The 23,007-nt window shown below is 35.7% G+C and overlaps 1 protein-coding gene across 2 annotated transcripts in view; it reads left to right on the forward strand.

Moving 5' to 3' along the window:
* The first annotated feature begins 2,104 nt into the window (after positions 1-2,104).
* LOC148939973 (general transcription factor IIH subunit 3-like) overlaps positions 2,105-23,007 on the forward strand; it is a 48,986-nt gene continuing 28,083 nt past the window's right edge. Inside the window, exon 1 of one of the 2 annotated variants that reach the window (XM_089106495.1) lies at positions 2,105-2,186. In XM_089106495.1, the coding sequence (XP_088962621.1) occupies positions 2,159-2,186 (28 nt within the window). In that variant the 5' untranslated portion in view covers positions 2,105-2,158. Of the gene's footprint in view, positions 2,187-2,588; positions 2,657-23,007 lie in introns of those variants that run through there. The other variant, XM_089106496.1, reaches the window with a different exon arrangement.

Raw genomic sequence — 23,007 nt, forward strand, 5'->3', positions numbered from 1 at the left:
TAGGTAATCAAACAGTTCGGGGTCATAATAAAGAGCTGTCTAATGGCTCATTTTAAAGGAAATTGCTGTATATAGCAAAAATAAATAACAAAAAGAATTATTATTACAAAATATATTGTTACGATATGGTAAAGAACGAACTTAGGCCATAGTAACTAATTTAATTTTGAAAAGACAGAATGACGGCAGACGCCTAAATGGTAGTATAAGTAATTTACATAAAGGATCGATTTAGTTCATTATAAATGTAGATTACACATCGGTTGAACAAAATGTCTATATTAAATGGCGCCCTACTCTGAACCCAGTAAAGAGTAATTCAATTACACTTTGGTCATAATGTCATGATGTGTTTTAACCTCTGTTTATTTATGTATTTACCATTCCTGTGTTTTTACCTGTCTTTGTTTCTGTGTTCCTCTACCCCTTCATTCCTCTGGTTTTTCCTGGATTTATGCCTATTCCTTTCAGATTTTGTACCTTTGCTCCTTCCTTATATACCTTTACACTACATTAAAGAAAAAACAACACATCATAACATAATACGAATGCAATAACAAGCATATCTCTTATCAAAATTGAACGTTTTTAAGGGGCCGTGGCCAAGTGGTCCAAGGCATCTGAAGTCTGGAAGTCAGATAAGCTTCGACCCTCCCCCACGCAAAAAAGTGGTATTGCATAACCACTACCTTCGCGCCTGTATATATTTAACTTAAGGAATTATGGCAAAGCTTAGAATTGGAGAGTCTGTCTTGGCAGGTAGTATCAGCAATGCGCTATAAAGATTTAGTTACAAGGGTAGTTAAGCGACACTAATTGTTTATTGTAAGCGTCCAGGACTCACAGGAATAAATAAAGATATGAATAATGAAAGAGTTAAAAAGTCTCGTTTTGAGAACATATTCTTAAATTCTTATTTCTCCGGGAGGACATACGCGCTCTAAAACTAAAGTTCGAAAGTTACAGGTGGCCCTTGATGTCTTTTAATTAATTGTTATCTCCACAGATTTTTAAATCTTTACTCACTCAATGATATCTCCGCAGAGCTGTAGACCAAGGTTTACACGTAAATAGAACTTGTGTGCCACAAGTTTTTTGTATTTGAGGCATTGATGGCTATTCCAGAATTGATGGATGAGTGAACGCTAAAAGCCTGGGATTCCACATCTTAAAGGAACTCGACAAATTAGGTTATTTGATTGGCATATTCTATTTTATCTGTAACAACACATCCAATGGGGACCACCGATGAGCTCTCTGTGAGGTAAAAGACTTCAGCTCGGAAGGAATTTAACAGTTTTGGTGATAGCAGACACCCTTGCTACACGCCAATTGAGATTCAAAGCGTTTGGAAAGTCCTTTTCTAGTCATTACGGGGATTCTTCAGTTTTTAACCATATCCTAAATCATTCAGACCAGTCTGGATGGGATACCAAAGTGAAGAAGAATGTGTCATATTTCTTCTTTCCATGTGAGATCAGAAGATTTGTTAAATTCCATGAAATGGTAATAGATACCACAACCAAGATCATTGTAACTTTTCATAATCTACTAGACAGCTAGTATCTGAGAACCGTTAATATATTAGGTTGAAATCTGGCTCGATTTTCAAGAATGATCATTGAGGAAATGGCTCACATATGCCCAAGCATGACTTTTGTGGGCATTTTTACGGAGTGACTGGTCAGACTTATTGGACAATTATTCTGTGTTGGCCTCAGATGGCTTGGTGCTGCAGTGAGTTATTAGCAATAGTAGTAGTAAAAGTTAATGGAGTGAATTGGCAGAAGAACTTCTGGATCAGAACTCTTTTTCTTCTATAACTGAATGTCGGAAATCACTTGAAATAGGCTTAGGTAAAAGACCTATTTGTAATAATAAAATATTTAGCGAAAAAGAACATCTAGTTAACAGTTTGGCTTGTACAAGCTTCGCGCGCTGTACTTGCTGTATTCATAATTTTTGAATAGTGTTATGTCTATAGCTGTCTTAATAATATTACGTAATGTAATGTAATATTACGTTTTAAGAAACAATACAGTCATCTATGGCTGTATCCAACTATTATGATTAACAGTCTGTTTTATAGATGACTCTATTACCCAAAAAATTTAAGTCGTAAAGCGGTTGGTAGCATAAAACCAATTACTAATTTAAAATGATTAATGAAAGATCTCAGGCCGAAGGTGATTTTTCGCCATTATATTAGTGTCAGTTAATAATTTCGAGCAAAATGGGTGGGGAGGCTTAGGGTAAGGCAGGAAAGTGAATTTGATGGCTAGAACCATGTTGAACATTTATTAACATCCTACAACAGGATAATAACCTATAGATCATAGCCCAATAAATGGGATTTAGAACAGTTTTGCATGAAGGCTACTTTTGAATGAACATTATTCAAGAAATAACAAAAGAGTGATGCCATTGAATTTTTATTTAACACTAGCCAATTTCCAAATATAGGCGGTAAATTTTTACCAACACATATTATCTGTTTTAAGAAACAATACAGTCATCTATGGCTGTATCCAACTATTATGGCTAACAGTCTGTTCTATAGATGACTCTATTACCCAAAAATTTAAGTCATAAAGCAGATGGTAGCATAAAACCAATTACTAATTTAAAATGATTAATGAAAGATCTCCGGCTGAAGGTGATCTTTTGCCATTATATTATTGTCAGTTAATAACTTTGAGCAAAATGGGTGGGGAGGCTTAGGGTAAGGCAGGGAAGTGAATTTGATGGCTAGAACCATGTTGAACATTTATTAAAATCCTACAACAGGATAATAGCCTATAGATCATAGCCCAATAAATGGGATTTAGAACAGTTTTGCATGAAGACTACTTTTGAATGAAAATTATTCAAGAAATAACAAAAGAGTGATGCCATTGAATTTTTATTTAACACTAGCCAATTTCCAAATAGGCCTATAGGCGGTAAAGTTTTACCAACTCATATTATCAACTTACAAATAAAGTGAATATACCACTCAATGCCTTTTTTATTGTCTTTCCAAATATAATAATCATTTTTGTTGTAAATGAATTTTACCCCCACCTCTATATACCAATTCAGGGTATATATTTGCACATTAGGGGGTGAGGGTAAAGTTTAAACTTACCTCCCATTTACATCAGAAATAAAATTTTCCCCCACCCCTCCCTAATGTGCAAACATGGGTCAATGTTTCCCAAATCATATTACTGAGTTAGGAATAAAGTGAATACAACATCTGATGCCTTTTTTATGCTGATTAGAAATATAACAATCATTTCTATTGGAAATTAATTTTAGCCCCCCTCCCTATGTATGCCAATTCAGGGTATATATTTCTACATTAAGGGGGGTGGGGGTAAAGTTTAAACTTACCTCCCATTTACATTAGAAATAAAATTTGCCCCCACAAATTGTGTATTCACTTTATTTGAAACTCAATAATATGATTTGGTAGAAATGTACCCTGAATTGGTGGTATATATAGGATTGGGGATGGAATTCATTTCTGACAAAAATGATTATTATATTTGGAAAGAGTATAAAAAAGGCATTGAGTGGTATATTCACTTTATTTGTAAGTCAATAATATGATTTGGTAAAAATTTACCATATAGGCTATGCCTAGGGGCTGCTGCCATGACAATTACACCCTACTGCTGTTCTAGTAGGACCAGATATAACCCTAAATAATATATTTATTTATTTTTCATTGATTCAACAGTGATCTCATTATGAAACAAACAAATATGTTAAAGTTCAAGACAGGCACAGGGTCCAATTGGATTTTTATGTGAGGTCTTCTCTTTATATTACATGTTGGTAAATATTTTACTGTTCATATTATTGACTTATGAATAAATCAAATATACCACTTGATGCCTTTTTTATGCTCTTTACAAGTATAATAATTGCTTCTCTTGCAAATTAAAATTTAAACCCTTTTTGAACCCTTGAAAATTACAAGAAAATTTTTTTTTTGTGCATAGAAAAGGCTTAAACCATGGATTTCAAACTTACTGTTTGACTGTAAATTTATTTATTAAAGTTATATAATCCGCAAGCATTGATTTATTATTATTAAGTTAGATAAAATATTGGAAACAATTTCTCCATATGGTATAAATCTACAACCACTCCAGGTCATAAGAAGACATGTTAAGAAAACAATTCTTACTTTATAATATGCATAATAATCTTAGTTAACTTATTATCCAGGGGGAGCACCTTTATCCAGCATGCATAAATTTGATGAATTGTTCATATATAGCAATATTTGGGTCTGGTAATGTTCCATTTGAGACATATCTGATGCTAACAGTCATTTGTTCCTGATTACTGACATCTGGAATAGCCTACAATCAAGAATAATGAGAAAATATTTTTCATATTCTATTCTATCAATAATTTTAGTTTTTAGTTTGTTCTCTATTAAGTTTCCTTTATTTTGTATTGTTTTGCTTAAATAAATTCAGTGTATTTGTTTTGCAGCAATTCTTTTTACATGATCCTGCATTACTGGATTAAATTTCCCAAGTAATTCAAGTATACTTAGAAAATTTCCATTTCATTCATTGCCTAGGTTTTTGATGGATCCTCTAAACATGATAATATGTTCTGCTATAAACTGAGCTACAGAAAGTAATCTCTAAAATGTCTTATTACCTTATTTTTTCTTGGTTCAACAACTTGTGTTGAACATTGTCTATTTTTTGCTCAGCAGAAAGTCTTTTTGAAGCTCTGTACATCTTAACATAGCTACCAAAGGATTGTTTGATTTCTTCATGTGTGGCTAATTTATTGAATTTATTTGACCAATTTTTGGATCCTACAGTGGCTAGTGCAATTGAGAGACCCATACTGAATAACTGACAATAAAAACAAAACACTCTAGTCTTTTGATTCCTAATATTGTCCAATGATGGCTTTTTATTTCACCATTTGTAAGCTTTCTATGCAGATGCACTTTTGATTAGTGTGTTCCATCCTCTTTGAATGGACACTCATTTAAAGTAATTTTGCAGGACCTTTTATGACTAAATAATTTCTTATATGTTGTTTCACTTTTCTATACCATAAAGTGTATGTTATAAAATAATAAACACATTAATAAATCTCATCAAACATTGTGAAATTAAAATAATATGTATTTAATTATTTGAATAATTCATAAAGCAATTTGCTATGATTTAGAAATTTTTTTTTGTTCATTTTTATGCTAGTACAGGGTTGTTTCAAATGTGGGGTCCAATTGGACCCAATCAATCCAATTGCCCTTTATCCTGCCCTCGTTTAAGACTGAGATGAGAGGCTTTTCTGGGGTAGCTTAGGTCTTTTTTATGCCCTTTTTAAACATTATAATCAATTCACATGCAAATTTCTTAAATTAAAGAAAACTCTAAAACAATGAAATTCATACTTTGTAATATGCAGGATGTTAGATTCCTTGTTTAGGGCTCTTTGTAATTATCATGGTTGCTATTCTGACAATGCACCTGGCACCCCTAATGGTCCCAGATATAGCCCTAGGGTACATAAATTGACTAAAAGAAAACACAGTATTAGTGTATAGTTAGGCCCACTAAGAAAAAAATAGTATAAAATTCTGAAAACAATTTCAAAAATCCTAAAGTACCTAGCCCATTTATATCATTCCTAAAATACTTCGATTTTTGCCCCCCCCCCAAATGTGCAAATTTATTGCACAAATCATATATTTCCTATGTGTTTTTCAGCACTTTGAAGAATAATATATGGTAAGTAATTATTTGAGGATTTTTTAAGGTTGTTTTTAGAATTTTTAAGTGTTTGCTTCTGAGCAGGCTTAAGTGTACACTAATGCCAAAAACATTACTTCAGAATATTAAGGATGTTTCTATTAACTAATTAAAAAAAAAAAACTTTCCAGAAAAGAACTTTTCAAATAAAATTAAAGGCTATTTTAAACTTAAGATCAGAATATAAAAATACATGTTAAAATTCAAACTCAAAACGACCAGAAATAACTATTAAAGAATAAATGAAACCCAAAACAAACAGAAATCAAATAAACAGTAATAGCAAAAAAACATACAACAATTAATAATATAAACGAATAAATAAATCTTAAAGCAAGTAATGCTTAAATTGAATATGCAAATCAAGCTTAAAACAAAAAAAATATTTTGATATTGAAGTATAAATGAAACCCAAAACAAACATAAATCAAATGAAGACTCAATACAAACAAACATAGGCTACAATAGATACTAATGTAAATGAATAAATAAATCTTAAAACGAGTGGAACTTAAATTGAATATGCAAATCAAGCTTGAAACAAACAAAAATCACCACAGACAAGAGTTTGGGTATTGCCTCCTTCTCTCACTGTAAAAGTCTAAAACCTACTGCGTCATTATCGCTTTATTGAAAATGAACAGTATTCCAAATATTTTCTTTTGTACTTAATATTGAAAATAAACATTAAAATTACAGTAAAATTTTGAGCTGACGAGCTTTCAGCAATTAATATCATTATACATCAAATATTCAATTTAATTTTTTAGTTCTTTCTAAAATTGTTCAAGACCCCTAATATTGTCCCTTTCATTAACTATAAAGACCTAAGGCCTACTGTGTCATTGGTGCTTCATTGAAAACGAATTATATGACAAATATTTTTTTTTCAAGTTCTTAGAGTCTTTACAATGAAAATAAAATTAAATTTGAATAAAATCTTTAACTGATGGATCTTTAAACAATTAATATCATTATATATCAAATATTCAATTTGATTTTATTTATACTTGCCAAGACTGTTCAAGACACATATAGGCTAGTTTTCAGTAAATCGTCATGACTCAATAGGTTTTAGACTTTTACAATGAGAGAAGGAGGCAATACCTAAACTCTTGTTTGTACTGATTTTTGTTTGTTTAAGCTTGATATTCATATTCAATTTAAGTTTCACTCGTTTTAAGATTTTATTTATTCATTTACATTAGTATCTATTGTATGTTTGTTTGCATTGATTCTTTATTTAATTTCTGATCGTTTTGGGTTTCATTTATGCTTCAATAACAATTTTTTTTTCGTTTTAACCTTGATTTGCATGTTGAACTTAAGCATTACTCACTTTAAGATTTATTTATTCATTTATATTATTACTTGTTGTATGTTTTTTTGCTATGATTGTTTATTTAATCTCTGTTCGTTTTGGGTTTCATTTATTCTTCAATAGTAATTTCTGGTCGTCTTGAGTTTCAATTCTAACAGGTATATGTATTTGCTAATCTTAAATTGAAAATGGCCTTTACTTTTCTTTGAAAAACTTTTTTTTACGTTTTTTTTTAAATTAATTACTGTTCGTTTTTTATTGCAAAAGTTTCAAGTTTTTAAAAATTCTTTATTTCAAATAAAACTTTTTTTTTCAAAATGTTCATCAAAGTATCAAAACTAGTATCAAAGTATCAATACCAAAGTAAAAAAATGGGTTTGTTTTCACCTCGGAGTTTTTATTATCTGATGTTTGAACTATTTTTAACAAAATGGCTATCTCAAAATTTTTATTGGATGGGTTTGAAGAAAATGGGCATCAGGGGGGGGGGCTAATTGCCCTTTGATCTCTTTTTACTCCTTAACAGTGAATTAGAACTTTCCATTTTCAATCAAATGAGTCCTCTTTGAAGTTTGTACAAGCATCCCTTCTATAAGAACCATATATGCAACCAGAGCATAATTTACAATGCCTGTCTCTGGGTCCTGGGGGGCTGTTTTGACCCCAGAGTATTAATATCTGATGTTTGAAGCTATTTTTAGCAAAATGGCTGCCTCAGAATTTTATTGGATGGGTTTTGGGAAGAAAAAGGCACGGAGGGGGGAAGGACTAGATGCCCTCTGATCAGTTTTGACTCTGAGAAAGTGAACTAGAACTTTTAATTTCAAATCAAATGAGCCCTCTCTGAAGTTTATATGAGCATCCCTTTCATAAAAACCATATATGGCCCCAGGAAATAACTTACAACGCCTGCCCCCTGGGCCCTGGGGGGTTTTGTCAACACCGGAGTTATTGTTATACGACCTTTGAACTATTTAAAAAAAATTGCTATCTCAAAATTTGTAATGGATAGGTTTACGGAAAAAAGAGCATGGGGTGGGGCTAGTTGACCTCTGATCTCTCTTGGTTCTTAAAAATTGATCTAGAACTTTCAATTCCATTCAAATGAGTCCTCTCTGAAGGTTATACTAGCATCCCTTCCATAAGAACCATAGGCTATATGCCACCAGGGCGTAACTTGCAGCGCCCGCCCCCGTACCCTGGGGGGTTGTGTTGACACTGGAGTTTTGTTATATGATCTTTGAGCTATTTTTAACAAAATGGCTATATCAAAAATTTTATTGGATGCATTTGAGAGAAAAGAAGTGTGGGAGAGGACATTTGCCCTCTGATATCTTTTGACTCTTAAAAACTGAACTAGAACTTTCATTTTCAAATCAAATAAGCCCTCTCTGAATTTTATACAAGCATCTCTTCCATAACAGCTATATATGCACGTCATCCATTTTGAAAAATTGGCTCTTTCAAAGTTCTTATCGGATGGGTATGAGAAAAATAGGGCATGGGGGGGGGGGGACTAGCTGCCCTCCAATCTCTTACGACTCTTAAAAATTGAACGGGAACTGCCAATTTCTAATCAAATGAGCCCTCTCTGAAGTTTATACAAGCATCCCTTCCATAAGAACCATATATGCCCCCAGAGCTGTACTTACAACGCCTGCCCCCGGGCCCTGGGGGGTAGCGTTGACACAGAAGTTTTTCTTGTCTGACCTTTGAACTATTTTTAACGAAATGGCTATCTCAAAATTTTTATTAGATTGGTTTGGGGAAAAAACGGTGTGTAGGGGGGGGGGGGGGCTAGTTGCATTCGGATTTCTTTTGACTCTTAAAAAGTAAACTAAAATTTTCAATTTTCGATCAAATCAGCCCTCTCTGAAGTTTATACGAGCATCCCTTTCATAAGAACCATATATACCCCCAGGGCATAAATGGTTGTGTCGACACCGTAGTTGTTGTTATCTAATTTTTGAACAATTAAAGAAAAAATGGCTATCTCAAATTTTAGTGGATTTGTTTGCAGGAAAAAGGGCTAAGGGGGGGGCTAGTTGCCCTTCAATCTCTCAACTCTTAAAAGGTGAACTAGAACTTTCAATTTCCAATCGAATGAGCCCTCTGTGAAGTTTATACAACCATCCCTTTCATGAGAACCAAACATGCATTCAGGGCATAACTTAGAACGCCTTCGGCCGGGCTCTTGGGGGCTGTATTGACACTGGAGTTTTAATTATCCAACCTTTGAACTATTTTTAACAAAATGTCTATCTCAAAATTTTCATCAGATGGGTTTGGAAAAAGAAGGCGTGGGGGGGGGGAGGAGGCGTGTTGCCCTCCAATATCTTTTGACTCTTGAAAAGTGAACTCGAACTTTCAATTTCCAATCAAATGATCCCTCTCTGAAGTTTTCACGAGTATCCCTTCCATAAGATCCCTCATCACATAAATTACCATGCCTGCCCCCGGGCCCTTGGGGGCTGTGTTGACCCTGGAGTTTTCGTTACATGGTCTTTGAAATTAGTAGGAGACCCTATACCACGGGACGCACACCAAATATGGAAGACAATTGGACGCCTTCCAGAGCAATACCTCTATAATGTGAACGGGGTTCCAAATAAGAAATCACTAAAAATAACCAAGAGGCCCTAACCACCGCTCATAGCAACCACAACTAATATAAGGAAATATTTTCAGTATAATTCATAATAGTAGGAGAATAGAATTCAGAGAGAGAACAGTTTATTTATACTCGTTTCTATTTGACAAGATATATATTTGCAATAATGAGTGGTATGTTTACATTATTAGAAGTTGATAGTGGAGCTGGTAGCAGCAGCAATGATACAAAGACAAGAGTACCCAACATAGCAGTCAAAATTACAAGAGGATCTCGACTATGTCTTGAATGGGATGACCTGTATGGAAGATACGTGATATCGTTGAGCAAATTTAAATTGGAGGAACAATTATGCTTCGCAGCAAAAGTTGATATAGTGCATATACATAGACTTCAATCTGCTTGAAATGCAATAGCGAAACGTATTGGGGAGAATAAGTTATATAAGTGATTGTATGTGTAATATATTATTGTTCTAATTATAGCCTACACACAATAAAAATGTTTCGAAATCGAAAATCTTCTCTTTTTCTTCTTCTTGTTTGATTTTTTTTAAATAGGTTAGCGAATATTCTTGAAGTAGAACGAATCGTGGTTAGTCTAAAGTCAGCTGTGAGAGTTTCAGAATTGAAAAGTGAATAAATTTAAGACACTGAAAATTGTGTTGAATCTTTTGATTATGGAAAAACGTTTTATTTTAGATGATTATTTTTTGGAGTTATCTCTTTAAAGGGAAATATTTTCTCAAAAAATACTTGACGATATAATGAGAAATGATTCTCCATCATTGGACTATTGTATGCAACTTTTACGATGTGAGTCAAATGCATTTACTCAATTTATGGATATATTAATTGAAACAAAGCAAAATGATATCGTGGATCTACTTTTGAATACACTACCATAGAAGTTTAAGATTCTATCTAGATGAGAGAGAGAAGATCATGTTCAAACAGGTTTTGTGACGTCATACAGCTACTCCTCTCTCTATCTATCTCTTAATTTATCTATCATAGATAAGTTTAGTATTATGAATAAGAGAGGTAGCACTGGAAAAATCTTCTTTATATGTTCAATATATTTATATACAATTGGCAGCTCTTCATAATATGAGCATTGTAAATTTGTTGATGAGTATAATGAAAAGTGTAAATTCTGCAAATCATGTAAATTACATAGAAGATATGCAGTACAATTTAAAGACTGTATTTCTTGTCTTGAAGAGATTTGTGACTCACCCTAGAGGATATTTATGCTCCAATAGTCACCATGACAAATGTGATCGCTGGGAGAATACCTATCCTGTTATGATTCGAAAGAACTCTAAACGATATTTTAGTTTATTTCTACAAGACCGGTATCGTCGTGGTTTTAAATTATTTTGGGAAGAGGAAACAGGACTACAATTCGACTGTTGGGGGAACAAGACAATTTGGTTTCTACGTTGTGAAGACACTGGCTATTATGACTATAAACCTACTGATTTTTATAGAGCTGTTACAGAATGTGATTCACCATTTGAAAACACTGTATGTGATATTGCTTCAAATAGGCAGATTGAAACATGCGAGTTTTACAATATGAATTTAAATAGTATCATTGACTATACAAAGGGATACAAGAATAGTGAAGTTATATTGCACTGTTGAAAATGTGACCCTGACTTTGCAGCCAATCAAGATCAATATACAGTGAGATCAAATGATCTACCATCATTAGTTGTTCTCGACACTTGCCTATACGCACTAGAAGAAGAAGAAATCTAAAGAGGATATTAAAGTCATTGTTGTGTATATACATTATTTTTTATTAACAAACAAATTTACATACATTTTATAAATATTTCATTCGTAGTACACTAGAATCAATATCATACGGGTATGAGAGTATATTTTCCACCATAAAGCGATTCAGTTAAGGATTATCTAGGTAAATGTTTAGAAGCTGCTTCTAATTATAACCATGACATGCAAAAATGTAATATAATAGTGCATAAAAAGCACAGGTTTTAGTTGTTAGATCCTGCACTCTCTTCTGGTTTTGGATAATAGTCATTCCAGTGCTTTCAATATAGTTGTTGATGTGCGGAGTGTAGAATTTATATGATAGGCCAAGAGGATCACAAAATTCAACATTCTTCGCTGTTTGAAAGGTGCACAGCCAATGACCTGTCTTTACACTCGATGGACTGCTATTAACAATACTAATGGTATTGTTTACACTTTCAATTTTTTAAGGAAGTCCGATGGTATACAATAGGATTTGTATTTGGACATATATGGATCTATATTAAATACGTTGATTATTTGACTGGTGTTAATGGTGCACGGTCAAGCGGAACACTGCCTTCAGGGGTAATTTCCCAATAGGTTTCAAATTGATTTAACGAGATTAATGCAATACTCTCAGCTAATGGTTCAGCAAATGTACACTCTAAACGTACACTCCCCATTCGTACTATACCCATATCTTGAGGGCCAGAAAATTCCAGTACAATGATACCATGGGTTTTAGCAAACATTTCTTCGGTTATACCATTTTCAAATAGTTGTGAATCTCGATCTAGGAATTGCATTGTCAACTCATACAGTGTTCTATAGGATTTATCAAAAGATAGATTGCAGAGTGGGATTCCATTTACTTTACACACAAGAGATGAAAGTCCAAACATCTCAAATTTATGTGGGTAACCTGTCCATGATCCTAATGCACTAGCACTTTTTACAAATACTAATGCCAATTTTTAAGCAATTTCACCATTGATAAATGATGAGTCGGTGAGGGTGCTTGAGCCCGTTAATATGATTTTGATTGGTGATTGTATGAGGAACAAGTAGTTTAATATTGTTTCTACTAGCTCTCAGTTTTTCCACTGCCAAAGCAACAGAACTCATAACCTGCTGCTTTCGTTTTTAAGACTTTATAGTTTGGCCTGCTATTTGTAGGCTGGAGAAAAATTTTCAGCAATTTTTAACAACATACACCCTTTTAAAAATCTGGACACAAATAGTACTGTTTAATTTAGTTTCATACTTCCTCTAGTTGACCTGAAATGGAAAACTTGATACCATTCGCAAAAAAATCTGGATACACTTACGCTATTTTGATTTGGTTAAATTTTAAGAGCAGAAGTAGCCCCAAAAGTTTGAACATAATACCCTCAGTCGTTCTTGGGATACTACTGAGATGCCTTATTGGGAATTAGCATTAACACAGTGTATTTTGATTTAATCTTAAGCCAACATTTAGTTTTTAAACATAATTGGCAAATAGGAGGGTGGGCGTAGGAGGGTGGGAGTGGAAGGGGGATTAGTTGCCCTCCAATCACTTTTGACTATTAAAAAGGGCATCAGCCCTTTCTATTTTCAATCGAATGAACCTTTTTCGAAGTTCCCACGACAACTCCTTCTATACGAAGTGCCCTGGTCTAAACAACAACAACAACAAAAAAATAATACATTATACTCACATCGGTCTTTACTATAAAAATGTCAAGCCTTCCAATCACTTTTGACTATTAAAAAGGGCACTAGGCCTTTCGATTTCCAATCGAATGAGCCCTTCTGGAAACGACAAGGATTTCTATAAACACCTTCTATGCCCCCAGGGCATACATTACAACCCGTACCCTAAGGTATGTTAGGGTGGTTTTCATCCTCTAAGACCGAATTTCCAGAACTTTCAACTACGTTAAACAAAAATGGCTATCTCAAAATTTTGATTGGATGTGTTTGGGGAAATGGTGCGCGTTAGAGGGGTGGTAGTAGCTCTCCAATCAGTTTCAACTATTAAAAATGGCCCTAGCCCTTTTAATATCAAATCAAATGAGCCCTGTGGAAGCTTCTACGACAAAACTTTCAATAAAAATCTTATATGCCCCCAGGGCATAACTTACAGCCCTTGCCCTGAGTACTGGGTGGGGTCATTCTCAAAGACCTAAGTTGCAGAACTTTGTACTACGTCGAACAAAATGGCTATCTGAAAATTTTGATTGGATGTATTTGGAGGAATGGTGGGCGTGAGAGGGGGGTTATTTACCCTTCAATCACTTTCGACTATTACAAAGGGCACTAGCCCTCTCAATTTCCAATTGACTGAGCCCCTTTTGAAATTTTACGACAACTCTATCTGTCTCTATCGCAGAACGTACAAACTTTGGCCTTGGGGCTCCGGGGGGTTTGTCATCCTTAAATGCATAATTTCGAGAACTTTGAACTACGTTGAAAAAAAGGCTATCTCTAAACTTTGATTGAATGTTTTTGGGGAAATGGTGGGCGTAAGAGGGGGATTAATTACTCTCCACTCACTTTCGACTATTAAAAAGGACAATTTCAATTTCCAATCAAATGAGCCCTTTTTGAAATTTTTATAACAACTTTCTGTATAAACTTTATATGCCCCCAGGGTATAACTTACAACCCTTGCACTGAGGGCTCTGAGGGGGTTATGATCCTAAAATACCTAGTTTCAAGAACTTTCAACTACGTTGAAAGTTCTTTCAACGAGCTTTTCTACGCTAAGAACTTTTCTACGCTTTCAATAAGAACCTTATATGCCCCCAGGGCTTTACTTACAACCCTTGCCATGTGGGCTGGGGGGCGGAGGGTTTTTCATCCTTAAAGACCTAATTTCCAAACTTTCAACTACGTTGAATAAAATGGCGATCTAAAATATTGATTGGATGTGTTTGGGGAAATGGTGCGCGTTAGAGGGGTGGTAGTAGCTCTCCAATCAGTTTCAACTATTAAAAATGGCCCTAGCCCTTTGAATTTCCAATCGAATGAGCCCTTTTTCAAGTTTCTATGACACAGATTTCAAATAAAAACCTATGTGCCCCAGGGCATAACTTATAACTCTTGCCCTGAGGGTTGTGGGGGAGTGTCCTCCTCAAAAGCTTATTTTCTATCTGGAAATCAACTACGCTGAACAAAACAGCTATCTCAAAGTTTTGATTGGATGTGTTTCGGGAAATGGTGGGCGTTGAAGGGGCGTTAGTCGCCTTCCAATCACTTTCGACTATTAAAAGGGCACAATCAACTCCAATTTCAAATTGAATGAGCCCTTTTCAAAGTTTCTACGACAACTTCTTCAATACGAAGTGCCCTGCTCTAAAGGAAAAAATTAATAAATAATACATTGTGCCAACATCGGTCTTATATACCCCTAGGGCATATCTTAAAATCCTTGCCCTGAGGGTTGTGGGGGAGTTTCCTCCTTAAAGACATATTTTGTATCTGTAAATCAACTAAGCTGAACAAAATGGCTATCTCAAAATTTTTATTGGATGTGTTTGGGAGAACGAGGGCCGTGGGGGTGGGGGGCTAGTTTCCCTCCAATCAGTTTCGACTTTTAAAAAGGGCACTATCCACTCCAATTTCTAATCGAATGAGCCCTTTTCGACGTTTCTACGACAACTCCTTCGATACGAAGTGCCCTGTTATGGAAAAAAATACATTGTGCCAACATCGTTCTTTACTTAGGCAGCACGATCGCGCTGCCTATGATTTATACAACAACTTTCTATATAAACCTTATATGCCCCCAGGGTATTACTTACAACCCTTGAACTGAGGGCTCTGAGGGGATTATCATCCTAAAAGACCTACTTTCCAGAACATTCAACTACGTTGAACAAAATGGATATCTAAAAATTTTGATTGGATGTGTTTGGGGAAACGGTGGGTGTGAGCGGGGCGTTAGTCGCTATCCAATCACTTTCAACTATTAAAAAAGGCACTAGCCCTTTCAATTTTCAATCGAATGAGCCCTTTTGAAGTTTCTACGACAACGCTTTCAATAAAAACCTTATATACCCCCAGGGAATAACTTACAACCCTTGCCCTGAGGGCTGGGGGGGAGGGGTTGTCATCCTTAAATACCTAATTTCCAAAACTTTCAACTACGTTGAATAAAATGGTTATCTAAAAATTTTGATTGGATGTGTTTGGGGAAAAGGTTGGCGTAAGAGGGGGGGGGGGTTAGGTGCCTTCAAATCACTTTCGACTATTAAAATGGAAACTAGCCCTTTTTGTTATATGAGTTTTTGTTATGTGATCATTGAATTAGTTTTATCAAAATGACTACCTCAAAATTTTTATCGGAGGCATTTGGGAAACAAAGGGTATGGGGGGGGGCTAGGTGCCCTCCGATCACTTTTGACTCTTCAAAAGGGCACTAGAAATCTCGATTTCCAATTGAACCGATTTTTATGTTTATACGACGACCTCAATATGATGTGTCTTTGTAAAAAAATCAAACAGTTCGTAGTAACGAACAGTCAGAAGCGACCCGGCTCAATAGTAAGCGAAACTCTAAAAAATAGAATTTTGATACCAGTAGATACATCAAAAGAATCGGATTTTTATGCTGATTTCAAATATATAAGGTTCATCAAATTTCAAAAAAGTCTAACCCATCAAAAGGTATGAGCCTGCAAAAATTTGCCTTATTTTTGGAAAAAGGGGGAAAACACCACCAGCAGTGATGGAATCTTAATGTAAATTAAACCATCTGATTTCAGCGTAACAGAAAACTAAAATGTAGATGTTTCAAGCTCCTATCTAAGAAATGTGTAATATTGTATTTCTTGCCAGAAGAAAGGTCACGGATGCATGTTTATTGGTTTTTTGTTGTTTTTTTTCCACGGGTGATCGTATTAATCCATTAGTCCTAGAATATCATGAGAGGTCTCATTCGAACGGAAATTAAAAGTTTTAGTGCTCTTTTTAAGTGACCAAAAATTGGAGGGCAACTTGACCCCCTCCCGCGCTCATTTTTTTCCCGAGGTCACCCAATCAAAATTTTGAGATATTCATTTTGTTCAGCATAGTCGAAAATCTAATAAATATACCTTTGAGGATGACTTAATCTCCCACAGTTCCCGGGGAAGGGCTGCAAGTTATGAACTTTGCCCATTGTTTACATATAGTATTGTATATTGGAGTAGACTGTTCACTTATATTTTGCTGATGACCGGTTACTTGGCGTCTTTCCAGGGCACATGTCAAGGCTATCCCCTAGGGTGCTCTTGAGGTTGAATGAATTATATCAAGGCCATCTCCTAGGGCACTCTTGAGGTTGAACGAACTTTATCTAGCCCATCCCCTATTGAGGTTGAACGAACTTTATTTGCGCAATGATATAGCAATGAACTCTGAACAAACCCGGACAATTGTGAAAAAGATTGCATAATGATCTAAGATGTACGTAAAGATTTTCTTATTATTTCAGAAATAATTGACTGGTGTAGTCTTGATGTCCCTAAGGCACTCTTGTGAACTCTTGCATAACTGATTTCTCTGGTTTTGGGCGTTAGTTGCGCAATAATATAGTCCTAAGGCGCTCTTGAGTCCCTACTTCTATGGAAGCTCTGTATGATGGGTGTTCCCCCTCTTTAAGACCTCACTCTGGACACTAAAGTATTTTAGTACTTTTAAAAAAGTTCCTTTTCGTTTACATTAAATGACCCTTGGGTTTGAGGAGTCGTTCTTAAAGAATTGGGTGTAAATTAAAAATTTAGCGTAAAGAGCGAGGTGTTGAGGAGGTAGAAGCTTGAAACCTCTACAGTAGGGTTCTCTGTTACGTTCAATCTAATAATGTGACTTTTAGTAAGATTCTTTGACTTTGAAGGGGTGTTTACCTCCTTTTTCGAAAATCAGGCATATACTTTGAGGCTCCTAACCCTTGATGGGTAAGACAAAACTTAGTAAATTTTTTATATTTGGACTCAGCATTACATGCCACATCTTTTGATATACCTATAGAATCAATTAAAAGTGAATAAGGCGAGGAAAAAAAATCTTTAGAAGTCGTACCACTTTGGATTTTTTCAAAGCCAGAGGCAAATGAGATATAAATTGTTCAATGATATTAATAACTTATCCTTATCTCAAGTGAATGTTTTGATTGCGCAATGATCTAAGACAGTCACTAAGCATTTGCTAATGATTTCAGAAATATTAGTAGTATGGTGTTAAAGTGTTTGACGACCCTTACAGGGCATTACATTCACGACACACAAAAAGAATTATTTTAAAGACACACAAAGAGCATTACTTTAACGACGCACATAGAGCATTACTTAAACGACTTATCATTCCTTCATATCCTCTTTCTTTTTTTAGGCGGGGGGCTTGCAATTTCGGTTGGAACAAGTCGATGCTAATAAATTGTTCTTAGAAATATATATTGACAGAAACCTTCTTACACCACCTTATGAATTGACTATTAAATGGAATCAGTAGCAATTTATAAATAAGTCCGACCGTGCCCACTGAAATCATGAATTATTTGTCTGGTGTAGGAATCGAATGCGAGGTCTTAGATTTCCTTAGTTGAAAGAATAAGGCGGTAGCCATCTGAACCAACATGTCAATGATATTATTTTCTTAGAAATACATTCTAAGCATTACGTTTTATGCGTTTGCTCTGCCATTGAATTTTATGTGTTAGTATATCATGTATCATCTTTTGTTTTAAAAAACTCCCCTCCCTACTAGTTGTTCTTAAACTTTTTAATTCAATTCGTGAAATATATTTGAACCTGGACCTTGAGGGGACGGTAAAGAGCAATATTAAAACTAAAAAGTGCGTAAAGGATGCCTTTGAATGGTTTGCGAGCTTAGCGCTTGAGGCGAATCATACTTATTTTTGATTCCAAACATTGTAATTTTTTTTTTAACTGAAGTTTTTTCAAACTTTCTCTCATCTTAAACGCGAAGAAAAAAAAGCCTAAGCCAAAAACAAAATTTCAAAAATCCAAAAACCTCACAAACCAAAAAACAACGTCGCAAAGAAAACAAAAACGTCTCCAAGCAGAACGGGAACGTCTCGAAGGAAAACAAAACGTCGCAAAGTAAACAAAATTCTCGAATAAAAAGAACAACTTCGCAAATAAAACAAAAACGTTTCCAAGCTAAAAACAACTTCTCAAAGAAAAAACCCTTTTAAGTTAAAAAACGTCACAAAGAATTTTTTTTGAACTGAGGTTTTTTGAAACTTTTTGTCATGTCTTAAAGTGATTCTAAAAAAAAACGTGTAAGCTAAAAACAAAATGTCACAAAAAAGTATTACAAAGCAAAAAAAACGTCGAACAGAAAACAAAAACGTCTCCAAGTAAAATAGCAACGTCTCGAAGGAAAAAACGTCGCGAAGAAAAAAAACGTCTCGAAAAAAATGCCTCAAAGTAAAAACGTTGCGAATAAGAAAAACCGTCGCAAAGAAAACAAAACGTCTTCAAGCTAAAAACAGTTTCTCGAAAAAAAAGCCCTTTTTAGTTTAAAAAACATCACGAAGAATTTTTTCAATTCAGACATACAAACAGAAAAAGACAGACACTGTGACAAGCAGTAACCTACCCAGCCACGCAGGCACAGAGAGTGAGAAAGACAATAATATATACAGGCACTGAGACAGGCAAACACCCACCCAAACACACAGCCTTAGAGAGTGAGAGAGACAATAACACATACAAATGCAAAATTCAGGCATACAAACAGACAAAGACAGACACTGAGACAAGCAAAATCCTCCCAGTCACACAGGCACGGAGAGTGAGAGAGACAAAAACGCATACAAACACACACATTCAGACATGCCAACCAACAAAGACAGGCATTGGGACCAACAAATACCTGCCCAAACACACAGGCAAAGAGATTAAGAGATACAAACACATACAAATACATAGATTCAGACATACAAGCAGACAAAGACAGGCACTGGGACAAGCAAACACCCGCCCAGACAAACCGATTTAGAGAGTGAGCTAGACAAAAAAGTATACAAACCCATAGATTCAGGTATAGAAAGAGACAAAGACAGACACTGGGGCAAGCAAACACCCAGCCAGACACACTGGCACAAAGAGTGAGAGAGACAAAAACGGATACAAACATAAAAATTCAGACATGCAAACGACAAAGACAAACCCTGGGACAAGCAAACACCCGCCTAGACACACAGGCAAAGAGTGAGAGAGACGAAAACATATACAAACACATTGATGCAATAATAGAAGGAGACAAAGACAGATACTGGGACAAGTAAACGCTCACCCAGACACACAGGCACTGAGAGTGAGAGAGCCAAAACACATACAACATAAGACATGCAAACCGACAAAGACAGACACTGGGACAAGCAAATACCTGTCTAGACACACAGGCACTGAAAGCGAGAGAGACAAAAAGGCATACAGACAAATAAATTAAGAAATGCAAACTGACAAAAGACAGGCACAGGCATTGGAACAAGCAGACACCGGCCCAGACACAGGCTTGGAGAGTGAGAGACAAAAACACATACAAATACGCAATTCAGACATTCAAACAGACAAAACCAAACACTGGTACAAGCAGACACCCGCTCAGACACACAGGCACAGGGAGTGAGAGAGAAAAAATGCATACAAACATGTAGATTCAGACAAGCAAACTGACAAAGACCGACGCTGGGACAAGCAAACACCCGCCTAGACACACAGGCACAGAGAGTGAGAGAGACAAAAATACTTAAAAACACACAGATTCAGACATACAAACAGACAAAGAAAGACACTGGGACAGGCAAATACCCGCCTCCAGACACACAGGCAGAGAGAGTAAGAGGGACAAAAATGCACACAAATACATAGATTCAGACATACAAACAGACAAAGACAGGCACTGGGACAAACAAACACCCGTCCATACACACAGGGACAGAGAGTAAGAGTGACAAAAACGCATACAAACACATAAATTCATATATGTAAACCAACAAAGACAGTCACAGACACTGGAACAAGCAAACACCGGCCCAGTTGCACAGGTTTAGAGATTGTATATTTGACAGAGAGATATGTATATTTGTGTGTGTTAAAGTCTCTCTCACTCTCTGTGCCTGTGTGCCTGAGCGGTTGTTTGCTTGTCCCAGTGTCTGTCTTTGTCTCTTTCTATGCCTGAATATATGTGTTTTTATATGTTTTTGGTCTCTCTCAGTCTCTTTGCATATGTGTCAGGGTGGTTGTTGCTTTTCCCAGTGCCTATCTTTGTCAGTTTGCATGTCCTAATTTATATGGTTTTATGTGTTTTTTCTCTCTCACTCCCTGTGCCTGTGTGTCTGAGCGGGTGTCTGCTTGTATCAGTGTTTGGTTTTGTCTGTTTGAATGTCTGAATTGCGTATTTGTATGTGTTTTTGTCTCTCTCACTCTCCAAGCCTGTGTCTGGGCTATTGTTTGCTTGTTCCAATGCCTGTGCCTGTCTTTGTCGGTTTGCATGTCTTAATTTATTTGTCTGTATGCCTTTTAGTCTCTCTCACTTTCAGTGCCTGTGTGTCTAGACGGGTAGTCCTGTGTCTGTGTGTCCTGTGTCTGTGTGTTTGAGCACGTATCTGCTTGTACCTGTGTGTGTCTTTGTCTGTTTTTATGTCTGAATTGTGTATTTTTATGTGTTTTTGTCTCTCTGACTCTCTAAGCCTGTGTGTCTGGGCTGATGTTTGCTTGTTCCAGTGCCTGTACCTGTCTTTGTCGGTTTGCATGTCTTACTTTATGTGTTTGTATGCCTTTTTGTCTCTCTCGCTCTCAGTGCCTGTGTGTCTTGACGGGTATTTGCTTGTCCCAGTGTCTTGTCTTTGTCTGTTTTTATGTCTGAATCTGTATGTTTGTATGTGTTTTTGACTCTCTCACTTTCTGTGCCTGTGTGTCGGGGTTGGCGTTTACTTGACCCAGTGTCTGTCTTTGTCTCTTTCTATGACTGAACCTATGTGTTTGTATATGTTTTGTCTCTCTCAATCTCTTTGCCAGTGTGTCTAAGTGGGTGTTTGCTTGTCCTAGTCCCTGTCTTTGTTGGTTTGCATGTCTGAATATATTTGTTTGTATGCGTTTTTGTCTCTCTCACTCTCTGTGCCTGTGTGTCTGAGTGGGTTTTTGCGTGTCCCAGTGCCTGTCTTTGTCGGTTTGTATGTCTGAATCTGTTTATTTGTATGTGTTTTTGTCTCTCTCACTCTCTTTGCCTGTGAGTGTGGGCGGGTGTTTGCCTGTCCCAGTACCTGTCTTTGTCGGTTTCTATGTCTTAATTTATGTGTTTGTAAGCGTTTTTGTCTCTCTCACTCTCTGTGCCTGTGTTTCTGGATGGATGCTTGCGTATCCCAGTGTATGTCTTTTTCTGTTTGTATGTCTGAATTGTGTATTTGTATGTGTTTTTTTTTCTCTAGCTCTATGCTTGTGTGTCTGGGCGGGTGTTTGCTTGTCCTATTACCCGTCTTTGTTTGTTTGTATGTTTGAATATATATATATATATATATATATATATATATATATATATATATATATATATATATATATATATATATATATATATATATATATATATATATATATATATATATATATATATATATATATATATATATATATATATATATATATGTGTGTTTTTTGTCTCTCTCACTCTTTGCCTATGTGTCTGGGTGGGTGTTTGCATGTCCCAGGGTCTGTCTTTGTCGGTTTGCATGTCTGAACTTATATGTTTGTCGGCGTTTTTGTCTCTCTCATTCTTTGTGCCATTGTGTCTGGGCGGATGCTTGCTTGTCCCAGTGCCTATCTTTGTCTGTTTGTATGTCTGGATCTATGTATTTGTATGTGTTTTTGTCTTTCAATGTCTGCCTGTGTGTTTGGGCGGGTATTTTTTTGTCCCATTGCCTGTCTTTGTTGGTTTGCATGTATGAATTTATGTGTTTTTGTGCGTTTTTGTCTCTCTCACTTTCCGTGCCTCTATTTCTTGGTAGATTTTGCTTCTCTCAGTGTCTGTCTTTGTCTGTTTGTATGTCTGAATTGTGTATTTGTATATGTTTTTGTCTCTCTCACTCCTCATCCTTTGTGTCTTTGTGGGTGTTTGCTTGTCCCAGTGCCTGTAAACGTTTTTGTCTATTTCTCAATCTCTGTGCCTTTGTGGCTGGGTGGGTGTTGGCTTGTCCCAGTGTCTGTCTTTGTCTCTTTGTATGTCTGAATTGAATAATTCTTCGTGACGTTTTTTTAAACTAAAAAGGGCTTTTTTTCTTCGAGACTTTGTTTTTAGCTTGGAGACGTTTTGTTTTCTTTGCGACGTTTTTTCGCGACGTTTTTGTTTGCTTTGAGACGTATTTTACTTCGAGACGTTTTTTCTTTGCGACGTTTTTTTCCTTCAAGGTGTTGCTTTTTTCTTGGAGACGTTTTTGTTTTATTTGCGATTTTTTTTTTTCTATGTAATTTTTTTTGTGGCTTTTTTTGGGTTTCATTTGAATCGTTTTAAGACATGAAAACAAAAATAGAAAAAACTTCA

This window comes from Artemia sp. Qi Xiang Cuo, chromosome 20 (genome assembly GCF_049724085.1).
Source record: "Artemia sp. Qi Xiang Cuo chromosome 20, ASM4972408v1, whole genome shotgun sequence".
In the NCBI taxonomy this organism is placed as follows: domain Eukaryota; kingdom Metazoa; phylum Arthropoda; class Branchiopoda; order Anostraca; family Artemiidae; genus Artemia; species Artemia sp. Qi Xiang Cuo.